This window comes from Oncorhynchus gorbuscha, linkage group LG16, assembly GCF_021184085.1.
Source record: "Oncorhynchus gorbuscha isolate QuinsamMale2020 ecotype Even-year linkage group LG16, OgorEven_v1.0, whole genome shotgun sequence".
NCBI lineage: Eukaryota > Metazoa > Chordata > Actinopteri > Salmoniformes > Salmonidae > Oncorhynchus > Oncorhynchus gorbuscha.
In genome coordinates this window covers 50,364,975-50,379,920 of record NC_060188.1, presented here as the reverse complement: position 1 = coordinate 50,379,920, position 14,946 = coordinate 50,364,975, and the positions used below count along the sequence as shown (strand labels likewise).

Below are 14,946 nucleotides of genomic sequence, written 5' to 3'. Positions count from 1 at the left end.
GACATCATCATTCAATTGACATTTATATTGGTGTAAGGATAGTTAATTAGTTAACTTCATATTGCACATTCTAGTTGGCGAGGTATTGTACTTGTTGTAGCCTCAGACGCTGGACAAGGTGCTGAAATGCCAGTAGTCTGACTGAGCAGGCCAGATGGCCTGAGAATGAATTGGATATGTCATTTTCGGGTTGATACATGGCATTCAACTCAAGTCATTGGGGCGGCAGGGTAGCCTAGTGGTTAGAGCGTTGGACTAGTAACCGAAAGGTTGCAAGTTTGAATCCCCGAGCTGACAAGGTACAAAGCTGTCATTCTGCCCCTGAACAGGCAGTTAACCCACTGTTCCTAGGCTGTCATTGAAAATAAGAATTTGTTCTTAACTGACTTGCCTAGTAAAAATAAAAAATATCAACTCTCTCATCTCTTGTCATGGCCTCTGGGGGGCAACGGTGTTCACAATACAAGTACTGTAGCAGTGAAACAGCCTGTGTATTTGTTTCCAGGTCTCAGAGACTGGACAATCAGGCTTTTACAGTATCATTTTGTGTGTGCGCGTGTCAGTTAGTTATAAACTATCAGATGAGGTGACAACCTCCTTATCATCTATATAGATGGAGGAATTTCTAATTGGACATGGCTGAGATGACGTTTTATCACCCAGATCAGTTAAATAAAGGGGTCATGGGGAAACATATTACCCACACCCTCCTCAGATTCTGAACAGTGGACACACACACACACACACACACACACACACACACACACACACACACACACACACACACACACACACACACACACACACACACACACACACACACACACACACACACACACACACACACACACACACACACACACACACACACACACACACACACATTTAAGTAATCAGAGGTGGTCAGTTGTCAATTTGTATAATGATATATCTCTACCTGCATGGTGTTAGTTTAGTGGCAGTCTTCTCATACCTCCTGACAGTTGAACTGTCAATAAATGCCAGCATATTCACTATTGAAAATAATCTCATAATGAAAACCTCTGTAAATATGTGAGCAATTGATAAGCTATCAGAGAAGACGTTATCGGTTGGGATGTTTATTAGAAGTAATGCCCGAGGGGGAGGGGCCAGGGCTGTTAATAAAGTATAAGACCCCCTTAGAAGAAGAATGGATCACATTTAATAACGAACTCATTGTGTCCCCCTGCGCCGCTCGAGCCCGACAGAGACTCACTCCAAAATGCAGCGGCATCTAATTGTACCGATTTGTTTTGCATCCTTTTTGAAGATCTGTACCGGGGCAGGTGAGTCGATATCAATTATTTGTTTTCGGAATTTAGAAGGAAAGGTATAATCTCTGTATATGCTATATATTAAATTAATCAGATTTGTGCATATTTTTCAATTGTCAACTGACACAAATAAGTGTTTAATACATTTGGTAGAATCGAAAAAAGCTTGATAAGTAAAAATGAGCTCATTGTAAATTCAAAACAAATGTAAAAACATTTTTTTGTTTATTTGCAGTTTAAATTAATCAAATACCCTGAAGTAAACATGCGACAATGTTCTCATTTCCTACCACTGAGTTGAAACGATCAGTGTCCTGCATATTACAGATCACATGAACTTGGTGAGGGGATCACTTTACATACATTGATAATTCTAGCCGATAAAGTTTATGCATGATCCACCTGCTCATTATCAACCCATTTACATGGTTGATGTTGTATTGAGGGTTTAGATTCGTTTAATTAAACAGCAACACATCTACTTCTTATTTCCTATGATATATCAAAAGCTATCAAACATTGGCTATTATATTATGTACAAGTCGACCAATAAAACCGTAAAAGTAATTGGTTGAAGTCAGTTTCAGCTGTTATATTTTTGTTATAGACTTCAAAAATGGCCTTTCATTTGGGAAGGTCCTGTTTTGGCATTTTATCCGGTATCCTATTTGAGTATTTATGAAATTGATAACACTTCGCTGGCTAATTTAATATAAATTTTAAAAATACGTTTGTAGTCTATATGTAGGCTACTAGCGTACCCTATGACCACTACTAGCTTTGAACATCATATTCCACGCACCGCACTATCATCACCCCAAACGCGCGCATAAAATTCTGCCTTGTCGATAAGAGATTTCCCACGCATTTCACACGAGCATCACGGCATTGCTGGCAGGCTCTCATTCCCCCTGACGAGGAAAGCACAGTAAGTTCAAGGACATAAAGTGAGAGTCTCTGCCTGTCAGCAAATCAATATGCCAAAGGTGCTGGCACTGAGGTGTCAAAATGGTGTCCGGTAGATTATTCTGGGCTACTATTAAAAGAAAACGAACGGAGAAGCCCATCATATAGTTTTTAGAATTGTATTTTGAAAAGGCTACGTTATATCAAGCAATCCCATTCATCTTCCACGTGCACCTGCATCATATGCGAAGTTTAACCGGAGCCAACGAGAGGAACGTGCGTGTTTGCCGCTGCAATCAACGAGACGCGGCACGAGCTCCAGGAATAAACAGGAATAAGCGCTGCGTAAAAACGGAAAATCTTTAACCCGGCGAACGCAGATATCCTACAGGCCTAGTTTCATTGATACAATTACGACACAATCCATGATCTATCTGTTTTCCCCAATGCTGAAATGGGTAATTCACAGGCTACACTGCATGCTCTGCAGATGTTGAAAACAGGTTGAAACTGGATACCATACCATTTGGATAAAGATTGCATTCACAAACGTAACTGATCATGCTACATTTGTTTTGCATCTGATAACAAGAGACCTAGAGCTTTTGAAATGCAAGAGAAAGGCCATAATGTATTATTCCAGTCCAGGCGCAATTGAGATTTTGGCCACTAGATGGCAGCAGTGTATGTGCAACGTTTTAGACTGATCCAATGAACCATTTAATTTCTGTTTAAGAAATTGTAGCAAGACTGCCCAAATGTGCCTAATTGGTTTATTACTACATTTTCAAGTTCATAACTGTGCACTCTCCTCAAACCATAGCATGGTATTCTTTCACTGTAACAACTACTGTAAATTGGACAGTGCAGTTATAGGTTAACCAGAATTTAAGCTTATATCAGATATGTCTATGTCCTGGGAAATTTCCTTGTTACTTACAACCTCATGCTAATCGCATGAGCCTACGTTAGCTCAACCGTCCTGAGGTAAGCCTGTCAACTATGTGTCTGTCTATCCCTGTTCTCTCCTCTCTGCACAGACCATACAAACGCTCCACACCGCGTGGCCGCGGCCACCCTAATCTGGTGGTCACAGCGCGCATGACCCACGTGGAGTTCCAGGTCTCCGGTAGCCTCTGGAACTGCCGATCTGCGGCCAACAAGGCAGAGTTCATCTCAGCCTATGCCTCCCTCCAGTCCCTCGACTTCTTGGCACTGACGGAAACATGGATCACCACAGACAACACTGCTACTGCTACTGCTCTCTCTTCGTCCGCCCACGTGTTCTCGCACACCCCGAGAGCTTCTGGTCAGCAGGGTGGTGGCACCGGGATCCTCATCTCTCCCAAGTGGTCATTCTCTCTTTCTCCCCTTACCCATCTGTCTATCGCCTCCTTTGAATTCCATGCTGTCACAGTTACCAGCCCTTTCAAGCTTAACATCCTTATCATTTATCGCCCTCCAGGTCCCCTCGGAGAGTTCATCAATGAGCTTGATGCCTTGATAAGCTCCTTTCCTGAGGACGGCTCACCTCTCACAGTGCTGGGCGACTTTAACCTCCCCACGTCTACCTTTGACTCATTCCTCTCTGCCTCCTTCTTTCCACTCCTCTCCTCTTTTGACCTCACCCTCTCACCTTCCCCCCCTACTCACAAGGCAGGCAATACGCTCGACCTTATCTTTACTAGATGCTGTTCTTCCACTAACCTCATTGCAACTCCCCTCCAAGTCTCCGACCACTACCTTGTATCCTTTTCCCTCTCGCTCTCATCCAACACCTCCCACACTGCCCCTACTCGGATGGTATCGCGCCGTCCCAACCTTCGCTCTCTCTCCCCCGCTACTCTCTCCTCTTCCATCCTATCATCTCTTCCCTCTGCTCAAACCTTCTCCAACCTATCTCCTTATTCTGCCTCCTCAACCCTCCTCTCCTCCCTTTCTGCATCCTTTGACTCTCTATGTCCCCTATCCTCCAGGCCGGCTCGGTCCTCCCCTCCCGCCCCGTGGCTCGACGACTCATTGCGAGCTCACAGAACAGGGCTCCGGGCAGCCGAGCGGAAATGGAGGAAAACTCGCCTCCCTGCGGATCTGGCATCCTTTCACTCCCTCCTCTCTACATTTTCCTCCTCTGTCTCTGCTGCTAAAGCCATTTTCTACCACTCTAAATTCCAAGCATCTGCCTCTAACCCTAGGAAGCTCTTTGCCACCTTCTCCTCCCTCCTGAATCCTCCTCCCCCCTCCTCCCTCTCTGCAGATGACTTCGTCAACCATTTTGAAAAGAAGGTCGACGACATCCGATCCTCGTTTGCTAAGTCAAACGGCACCGCTGGTTCTGCTCACACTGCCCTACCCTGTGCTCTGACCTCTTTCTCCCCTCTCTCTCCAGATGAAATCTCGCGTCTTGTGACGGCCGGCCGCCCAACAACCTGCCCGCTTGACCCTATCCCCTCCTCTCTTCTCCAGACCATTTCCGGAGACCTTCTCCCTTACCTCACATCGCTCATCAACTCATCCCTGACCGTTGGCTACGTCCCTTCCGTCTTCAAGAGAGCGAGAGTTGCACCCCTTCTGAAAAAACCTACACTCGATCCCTCCGATGTCAACAACTACAGACCAATATCCCTTCTTTCTTTTCTCTCCAAAACTCTTGAACGTGCCGTCCTTGGCCAGCTCTCCCGCTATCTCTCTCTGAATGACCTTCTTGATCCAAATCAGTCAGGTTTCAAGACTAGTCATTCAACTGAGACTGCTCTTCTCTGTATCACGGAGGCGCTCCGCACTGCTAAAGCTAACTCTCTCTCCTCTGCTCTCATCCTTCTAGACCTATCGGCTGCCTTCGATACTGTGAACCATCAGATCCTCCTCTCCACCCTCTCCGAGTTGGGCATCTCCGGCGCGGCCCACGCTTGGATTGCGTCCTACCTGACAGGTTGCTCCTACCAGGTGGCGTGGCGAGAATCTGTCTCCTCACCACGCGCTCTCACCACTGGTGTCCCCCAGGGCTCTGTTCTAGGCCCTCTCCTATTCTCGCTATACACCAAGTCACTTGGCTCTGTCATAACCTCACATGGTCTCTCCTATCATTGCTATGCAGACGACACACAATTAATCTTCTCCTTTCCCCCTTCTGATGACCAGGTGGCGAATCGCATCTCTGCATATCTGGCAGACATATCAGTGTGGATGACGGATCACCACCTCAAGCTGAACCTCGGCAAGACGGAGCTGCTCTTCCTCCCGGGGAAGGACTGCCCGTTCCATGATCTCGCCATCACGGTTGACAACTCCATTGTGTCCTCCTCCCAGAGCGCTAAGAACCTTGGCGTGATCCTGGACAACACCCTGTCGTTCTCAACTAACATCAAGGCGGTGGCCCGTTCCTGTAGGTTCATGCTCTACAACATCCGCAGAGTACGACCCTGCCTCACACAGGAAGCGGCGCAGGTCCTAATCCAGGCACTTGTCATCTCCCGTCTGGATTACTGCAACTCGCTGTTGGCTGGGCTCCCTGCCTGTGCCATTAAACCCCTACAACTCATCCAGAACGCCACAGCCCGTCTGGTGTTCAACCTTCCCAAGTTCTCTCACGTCACCCCGCTCCTCCGCTCTCTTCACTGGATTCCAGTTGAAGCTCGCATCCGCTACAAGACCATGGTGCTTGCCTACGGAGCTGTGAGGGGAACGGCACCTCAGTACCTCCAGGCTCTGATCAGGCCCTACACCCAAACAAGGGCACTGCGTTCATCCACCTCTGGCCTGCTCGCCTCCCTACCACTGAGGAAGTACAGTTCCCGCTCAGCCCAGTCAAAACTGTTTGCTGCTCTGGCCCCCCAATGGTGGAACAAACTCCCTCACGACGCCAGGACAGCGGAGTCAATCACCACCTTCCGGAGACACCTGAAACCCCACCTCTTTAAGGAATACCTTGGATAGGATAAGTAATCCTTCTCACCCCCCCCTTTAAGATTTAGATGCACTATTGTAAAGTGACTGTTCTACTGGATGTCATAAGGTGAATGTACCAATTTGTAAGTCGCTCTGGATAAGAGCGTCTGCTAAATGACTTAAATGTAATGTAATGTAAGGACACCGATCCTGTAGAGGTTTAAAATACCTGTGCACTGAATTTCCCCTGCTCTTCCAGGTGGTCGTTCCCTTTGCATTCCAAAAGACACACATGACCTCAGTGCACAATCACTTGGCCATGACATACCCATTTGCATTGTTGATTATTATGGCCCCTTTGAATTAGCACTATGTTCCAGTTTAGAGCAAGCTTCCTATAACTTATGTTTTTTAATTTTTTTATTTCAGCTTTATTTAACCAGGTAGACCTACATACCATGTAAAATGTGGAGTGTTGTTGCGTAAGCCTACTCATAGAGAACACAATGACATACATCTCCTGAGATCACTCTCACTGTCTTTTTTTAACATACCTTAAAACCTCTTTGGGCTGGGGGGCAGTATTTTCACATCTGGATGAAAAGCGTGCACAAAGTAAACTGCCTGTAACTCAGGCCCAGAAGCTGCGGATATGCATATAATTGGTAGATTTGGATAGAAAACACTCTAAAGTTTCTAAAAATGTTAACATAATGTCGGTGAGTATAACAGAACTGATATGGCAGGCCAAAACCTGAGGACAAATAAAACATTCCAATGGCTGTCATGGTTATTATGAGGTGGAATCCTGCCAGATTGCAGTTCCTAGGGCTTCCACTAGATGTCAAAAGTCTTTAGAAAGAGTTTCAGGCTTGTTTTTGGCAAAATGAGCTAGAATTTGTAGTTTTTCTAAGTGGCTCCCATTTTGGCTGTAGTGTTTTCATGCGCATGGATGAGCGCGCATTCTTTGTTGTTTATCTCCAGTAAAGACAATAACGATTCTCTGTCTTAAATTTGATCATTTATTTAGGGTACCTGAGGTTTGATTATAAACATTGTTTGACTTGTTTGAAGAAGTTTATTGGTAACGTTTGGGATTCATTTTGTATGAATTTTGAAGGACGAAACCGGTGGATTATTGAACGAAGCGTGCCAGCTAAACTGAGTTTTTGGAGTTTTATAGAAGCTCTTTATTGAACAAAAGGACCATTTGTGATGTATCTGGGACCTTTTGGAGTGCCAACAGAAGAAGTTCTTCAAAGGCACGGTTTTATTATATCGCTATTTCTAACTTTCGTGGTGCACCTACCTGGTTGAAAAATGTTTTTCATGCTTTTGTATGCGGGGCGCTGTCCTCAGATAATCGCATGGTGTGCTTTCGCCATAAAGCCTTTTTGAAATCTGAACATATCTGGGATCTTTCATTTTAGATCATGCTTTACATGTTGCGTTTATATTTTTTTCAGTGTGTATTTATATATATATATATATATATATATATATATATATATATATATATATATAGTGCTTTCGTATCCAGACCCCTTGACTTTTTCCACATTTTGTTACATTACAGCCATATTCTAAAACTTATTAAACTGTTTTTTCCCCTCATCAATCGACACATAATATTCCATAATGTCAAAGCAAAAACAGGTTTTTAGACATTTTTGCAAATTTATATACAAAAATAAACTGAATTATCACATTCACTTAGGTATTCAAACCCTTTAATCGTACTTTGTTGAAGCTTTTTCGCAGTGATTACAGCCTTGAGTGTTCTTGGGTATGACGCTACAAGCTTGGCACACCTGTATTTGGAGAGTTTCTTCCATTCTTCTCTGCAGATCCTCTCAAGCTCTGTCAGGTTGGATGTGGAGCGTTGCTGCAAAGCTATTTTCAGGGCTCTCCAGCGATGTTTGATTGGGTTCAAGTCCGGGCTCTGGCTGGGTCACTGAAAGACATTCCTGCATTGTCTTGGCTGTGTGCTTAGGGTAGTTGTCCTGTTGGAAGGTGAAATTTCACCCAAGTCTGAGGTCCGGAGCCCTCTTGAGCAGGCTTTCATCAAGGATCTCTCTGTACCTTGCTCCATTTATCTTTGCCTTGATCCTGACTACTCTCCCAGTCCCTGCTGCTGAAAAACACCCACACAGCACCGCCACAGCATGATGCTGCCACCACCATGCTTCACCGTAGGGATGGTGCCAGGTTTCCTCCAGACGTGACGCTTGGCATTCAGGCCAAAGACTTCAATCTTGGTTTCATCAGACCAGAGAATCGTGTTTCTCATGGTCTGAGAGTCTTTAGATGGCTTTTGGTGGGCTGCCATGTGCCTTTTACTGATGAGTGGCTTCCGTCTGGCCACTCTACCATTAAAAAAGTTCTCAAATCTCTACAGAGGAACTTTAGGGCTCTTTCATGGTGACCATCAGGTTCATGGTCACCTCCCTGACCGAGGCCCTTCACCACAGATCGCTGTGTTCTTGGGGACCTTCAATTCTGCAGAAATGTTTTGGTACCGTTCCCCAGATCTGTGCCTTGACACAGTTCTGTCTGAACTCTACGGACAATTCCTTTGACCTCACTGGTTTTTGCTCTGACATGCTCTGTCAATTGTGGGACCTTATATAGACAGGTGTGTGCCTTTCCAAATCATGTCCAATCAATTGAATTTACCACAGGTGGACTCCAATCAATTGAATATACCACAGGTGGACTCCAATCAAGTTGTAGAAACATCTCAAGGATGATCAATGGAAACAGGATGCATCTGAGCTTAACTTCGAGTCACATAGCAAAGGGTCTGAATACTTCTGTAAATAAGATATTTCTGTTTTTTACTTGTAATAAATGTATTTATTTATTTCTAAAAACCTGTTTTCACTTTGTCAATATGTGGTATTGTGTGTAGGTTGCTGAGGATTTGTATTTATTTAATCAATTTTAGAGTAAGGATGGTTGAGTGGAAAAAGTCAAAAACTTTCCAAAGCCACTGTAAACACATTAAAGTACACACACTTTAAGGGCCAATCGGCAGTTGAAACAATAACAAATGAAACAGGATGCACCTGAGCTTAATTTAGAGTCTCCGATCACAATTTGTGGATTGTTTACGTGCTACCGTTACTTTGCTACCTGACAACTTTACGGTTGTATATATTTTTTTATTCCCTCGCTCTACTTTTTTCATTCAACTTTTTCACCCCTGACGCTTTATCTGGACATGGTTCTACACGGGTTCTACACAACCTCCACCAGCCGAAGCTAAGTGGTAACATTAACATTATTCCTTGAAGTGTAGCAACGCATGAAACAGCATCTGTCGCACAGTCCACGCAGCTGGACAATTTTCTGGCTCCTGGGAGGAAATGCTGTAGGAATGCTCAACCGGTGTCGCTCATTCAGCCGACATAAACTTTCAACCTGTTCTCCCCATTAAGCAACGAGTTGGAGTCAGAGGCTGAGCCTTCCCTGGTCTCTCCTCCACCCGTTACGGGGTCTGAGACACCGAAGCCTCCCACCATTAGCTCTGACAAATTGAAAACCCTAGTCATTGGAGACTCCATTACCCGCAGCATTAGACTTTAAAAAATCATCCAGCTGTTATGCTGGTGAATGAGGACCCAAAAGCGACTTAGCGAAAACAGAGTCTTTATTCCAGTAAATGGCAAAAGTAATAATCCTGGAACACTAAAGAAGAAAACAAAAACAGGAAAAAACTTAAATCCACTCGTAGTAACGAGGACAGACTGGAGACTCGACCATTGACTGCAGGTTGCTTCGGGAAGGCACCGACCGTAGCAGACTAAGACACCTGCTCACACGCAGCATCTGAAGGAGACAAGACACGACAGGGCGAGACAAGGACACAGCACATCGAACATTATACAAGGATCCGACAAGGACAGAAGTGGAAAACAAGGGGAGAAATAGGGACTCTAATCAGAGGCAAAATAGGGGACAGGTGTGAAAAGACTAAATGAGTGAGTTAGGAGAATGAGGAACAGCTGGGAGCAGGAACGGAACGATAGAGAGAAGAGAGAGAGGGAGGGGGAGAGAGAGGGATAGAAAAAGGGAACGAACCTAATAAGACCAGCAGGGGGAAACGAACAGAAGGGAAAACACAGGGACAAGACAATATATGACAAAACATGACAGTACCCCCCCACTCACCGAGCGCCTCCTGGCGCACTCGAGGAGGAATCCTGGCGGCAACGGAGGAAATCATCAATCAGCGAACGATCCAGCACGTCCCGAGATGGAACCCAACTCCTCTCCTCAGGACCGTAACCCTCCCAATCCACTAAGTACTGGTGACCACGTCCCCGAGAACGCATGTCCATGATCCTACGTACCTTGTAAATAGGTGCGCCCTCGACAAGGACGGGGGGAGGGAAGACGAACGGGGGTGCGAAGAAAGGGCTTGACACAGGAGACATGGAAGACAGGATGGACGCGACGAAGATGTCGCGGAAGAAGCAGTCGCACAGCGACAGGATTGACGACCTGGGAGACACGGAACGGACCAATGAATCGCGGAGTCAACTTACGAGAAGCTGTCGTAAGGGGAAGGTTACGAGTGGAAAGCCACACTCTCTGGCCGCGACAATACCTAGGACTCTTAATCCTACGTTTATTGGCGGCTCTCACAGTCTGCGCCCTGTAACAGCAAAGTGCAGACCTCACCCTCCTCCAGGTGCGCTCACAACGTTGGACAAACGCCTGAGCGGAGGGAACGCTGGACTCGGCGAGCTGGGACGAGAACAGAGGAGGCTGGTAACCCAGACTACTCTGAAACGGAGATAGCCCGGTAGCAGACGAAGGAAGCGAGTTGTGAGCGTATTCTGCCCAGGGGAGCTGTTCTGCCCAAGACGCAGGGTTTCTAAAAGAAAGGCTGCGTAGTATGCGACCAATCGTCTGATTGGCCCTTTCTGCTTGACCGTTAGACTGGGGATGAAAACCGGAAGAGAGACTGACGGAAGCACCAATCAAACGACAGAACTCCCTCCAAAACTGTGACGTGAATTGCGGACCTCTGTCTGAAACGGCGTCTAACGGGAGGCCATGAATTCTGAACACATTCTCGATGATGATTTGTGCCGTCTCCTTAGCGGAAGGAAGCTTAGCGAGGGGAATGAAATGTGCCGCCTTAGAGAACCTATCGACAACCGTAAGAATCACAGTCTTCCCCGCAGACGAAGGCAGACCGGTAATGAAGTCTAAGGCGATGTGAGACCATGGTCGAGAAGGAATGGGAAGCGGTCTGAGACGACCGGCAGGAGGAGAGTTACCTGACTTAGTCTGCGCGCAGTCCGAACAAGCAGCCACGAAACGGCGCGTGTCACGCTCCTGAGTAGGCCACCAAAAGCGCTGGCGAATAGAAGCAAGTGTACCTCGAACGCCGGGATGGCCAGCTAACTTGGCAGAGTGAGCCCACTGAAGAACAGCCAGACGAGTAGAAACAGGAACGAAAAGAAGGTTACTAGGACAAGCGCGCGGCGACGCAGTGTGAGTGAGTGCTTGCTTAACCTGTCTCTCAGACTGTCAACCCGACAACACGCCCATAAGGAAGAATCCCCTCGGGATCGGTAGAAGCCACAGAAGAACTAAAGAGACGGGATAAGGCATCAGGCTTGGTGTTCTTATTACCCGGGCGATAAGAAATCACAAACTCGAAACGAGCGAAAAACAACGCCCAACGAGCTTGACGTGCATTAAGTCGTTTGGCAGAACGGATGTACTCAAGGTTCTTATGGTCAGTCCAAACGACAAAAGGAACGGTCGCCCCCTCCAACCACTGTCGCCATTCGCCTAGGGCTAAGTGGATGGCGAGCAGTTCGCGGTTACCCACATCATAGTTGCGTTCCGATGGCGACAGGCGATGAGAAAAATAAGCGCAAGGATGGACCTTATCGTCAGACTGGAAGCGCTGGGATAGAATGGCTCCCACGCCCACCTCTGAAGCGTCAACCTCGACAATGAATTGTTTAGTGACGTCAGGAGTAACGAGGATAGGAGCGGATGTAAAACGCTTCTTGAGGAGATCAAAAGCTCCCTGGGCGGAACCGGACCACTTAAAGCAGGTCTTGACAGAAGTAAGAGCTGTGAGAGGGGCAGCAACTTGACCGAAATTACGAATGAAACGCCGATAGAAATTAGCGAAACCTAGAAAGCGCTGCAACTCGACACGTGACCTTGGAACGGGCCAATCACTGACAGCCTGGACCTTAGCGGGATCCATCTGAATGCCTTCAGCGGAAATAACAGAACCGAGAAAAGTGACAGAGGAGACATGAAAGGCGCACTTCTCAGCCTTCACGTAGAGACAATTCTCTAAAAGGCGCTGGAGTACACGTCGAACGTGCTGAACATGAATCTCGAGTGACGGTGAAAAAATCAGGATATCGTCAAGGTAGACAAAAACAAAGATGTTCAGCATGTCTCTCAGTACATCATTAACTAATGCCTGAAAAACAGCTGGAGCATTAGCGAGACCGAACGGCAGAACCCGGTATTCAAAATGCCCTAACGGAGTGTTAAACGCCGTTTTCCACTCGTCCCCCTCTCTGATGCGCACGAGATGGTAAGCATTACGAAGGTCCAACTTAGTAAAGAACCTGGCTCCCTGCAGAATCTCGAAGGCTGATGACATAAGGGGAAGCGGATAACGATTCTTAACCGTTATGTCATTCAGCCCTCGATAATCCACGCAGGGGCGCAGAGTACCGTCCTTCTTCTTAACAAAAAAAACCCCGCTCCGGCAGGAGAGGAAGAAGGCACTACGGTGCCGGCGTCAAGAGAAACAGACAAATAATCCTCGAGAGCCTTACGTTCGGGAGCCGACAGAGAGTATAGTCTACCCCGAGGGGGAGTGGTCCCCGGAAGGAGATCAATACTACAATCATACGACCGGTGAGGAGGAAGGGAGTTGGCTCTGGACCGACTGAAGACCGTGCGCAGATCATGATATTCCTCCGGCACTCCTGTCAAATCACCAGGTTCCTCCTGAGAAGAGGGGACAGAAGAAACAGGAGGGATAGCAGACATTAAACACTTCACATGACAAGAAATGTTCCAGGATAGGATAGAATTACTAGACCAATTAATAGAAGGATTATGACATACTAGCCAGGGATGACCCAAAACAACAGGTGTAAAAGGTGAACGAAAAATCAAAAAGGAAATAGTCTCACTGTGGTTACCAGATACTGTGAGGGTTAAAGGTAGTGTCTCATATCTGATACTGGGGAGATGACTACCATCTAAGGCGAACATGGGCGTGGGCTTCCCTAACTGTCTGAGAGGAATGTCATGTTTCCGAGCCCAGGCTTCGTCCATAAAACAACCCTCAGCCCCAGAGTCTATCAAGGCACTGCATGAAGCAGCCGAACCGGTCCAGCGTAGATGGACCGACATAGTAGTACAGGATCTTGATGGAGAGACCTGAGTAGTAGCGCTCGCCAGTAGCCCTCCGCTTACTGATGAGCTCTGGCCTTTTACTGGACATGAAATGACAAAATGACCAGCGGAACCGCAATAGAGACAGAGGCGGTTGGTGATTCTCCGTTCCCTCTCCTTAGTCGAGATGCGAATACCCCCCAGCTGCATGGGCTCAACACCTGAGCCAGTGGGGGGAGATGGTAGAGATGCGGAGAGGGGGGAAACTGTTAACGCGAGCTCTCTTCCATGAGCTCGGTGACGAAGATCTACCCGTCGTTCTATGCGAATAGCGAGTTCAATCAAAGAGTCCACACTGGAAGGAACCTCCCGGGAGAGAATCTCATCCTTTACCTCAGCATGGAGACCCTCCAGAAAACGAGCGAGCAACGCCGGCTCGTTCCAGTCACTGGAGGCAGCAAGAGTGCAAAACTCTATAGAGTAATCCGTTATGGATCGATTACCTTGACATAGGGAAGACAGGGCCCAGGAAGCTTCTTTCCCAAAAACAGAACGATCAAAAACCCGTATCATCTCCTCCTTAAAGTTCTGATACTGGTTAGTACACTCAGCCCTTGCCTCCCAGATTGCCGTGCCCCACTCACGAGCCCGTCCAGTAAGGAGAGATATGACGTAGGCGATACGAGCAGTACCCCTGGAGTACGTGTTGGGCTGGAGAGAGAACACAATATCACACTGGGTAAGGAACGAGCGACATTCAGTGGGCTCCCCAGAGTAACACGGTGGGTTATTAATTCTGGGCTCCGGAGACCCGGAAGCCCAGGAGGTAACCGGTGGATCGAGGCGGAGATTGTGAATATCCTCCGAGAGGCCGGAGACTTGGGCGGCCAGGGTCTCAACGGCATGTCGAGCAGCAGACAATTCCTGTTCGTGTCTGCCTAGCATCGCTCCCTGGAACTCGACGGCTGAGTAGAGAGAATCCGAGATCGCTGGGTCCATTCTTGGTCGGATTCTTCTGTTATGCAGGTGAGTGAGGACCCAAAAGCGATATAACAGAAACAGAGTCTTTTAATGTCCAAACAGGGAAAACATAAATCCTCAATCATTACAGGGGAAGTCCAAACAGGGAAAACACAAATCCTCTAGTTTAACAGGAGAGTCCCCCTTCTAGTTGTTGAGGAGAGTTGCAGGGCTAGCGGCAACAGACTGCAGGTCCCTTCGGGTAGGCGCGGGCCGTAGCGGATAGAGACACCTGCTCACACGCAGTATCTGAAGACGAGGCAGAATACAACAGGACGGAACAAAGGCAACGCAAACAAGAATCCGACAAGGACAGAAGCAGAAACAGAGAGAGAAATAGAGACTTAATCAGAGGGCAAAATAGGGGACAGGTGTGAAAGAGTAAATGAGGTCGTTAGGAGAATGAGGAACAGCTGGAAGCAGGAACGGAATGATAGAGAGA

General features: G+C 47.1%; 1 protein-coding gene across 2 annotated transcripts in view; it reads left to right on the top strand.

The window, feature by feature from the left end:
• Positions 1 to 1,180: 1,180 nt before the first annotated feature.
• LOC124000634 (carbonic anhydrase 4-like) overlaps positions 1,181 to 14,946 on the top strand; it is a 34,450-nt gene continuing 20,684 nt past the window's right edge. For both annotated transcript variants that reach the window (XM_046307157.1, XM_046307156.1), the window contains exon 1: positions 1,181 to 1,307. In XM_046307157.1, coding sequence (XP_046163113.1) covers positions 1,244 to 1,307 — 64 coding nt within the window. In that variant the 5' untranslated portion in view covers positions 1,181 to 1,243. The remainder of the gene's footprint in view (positions 1,308 to 14,946) is intronic.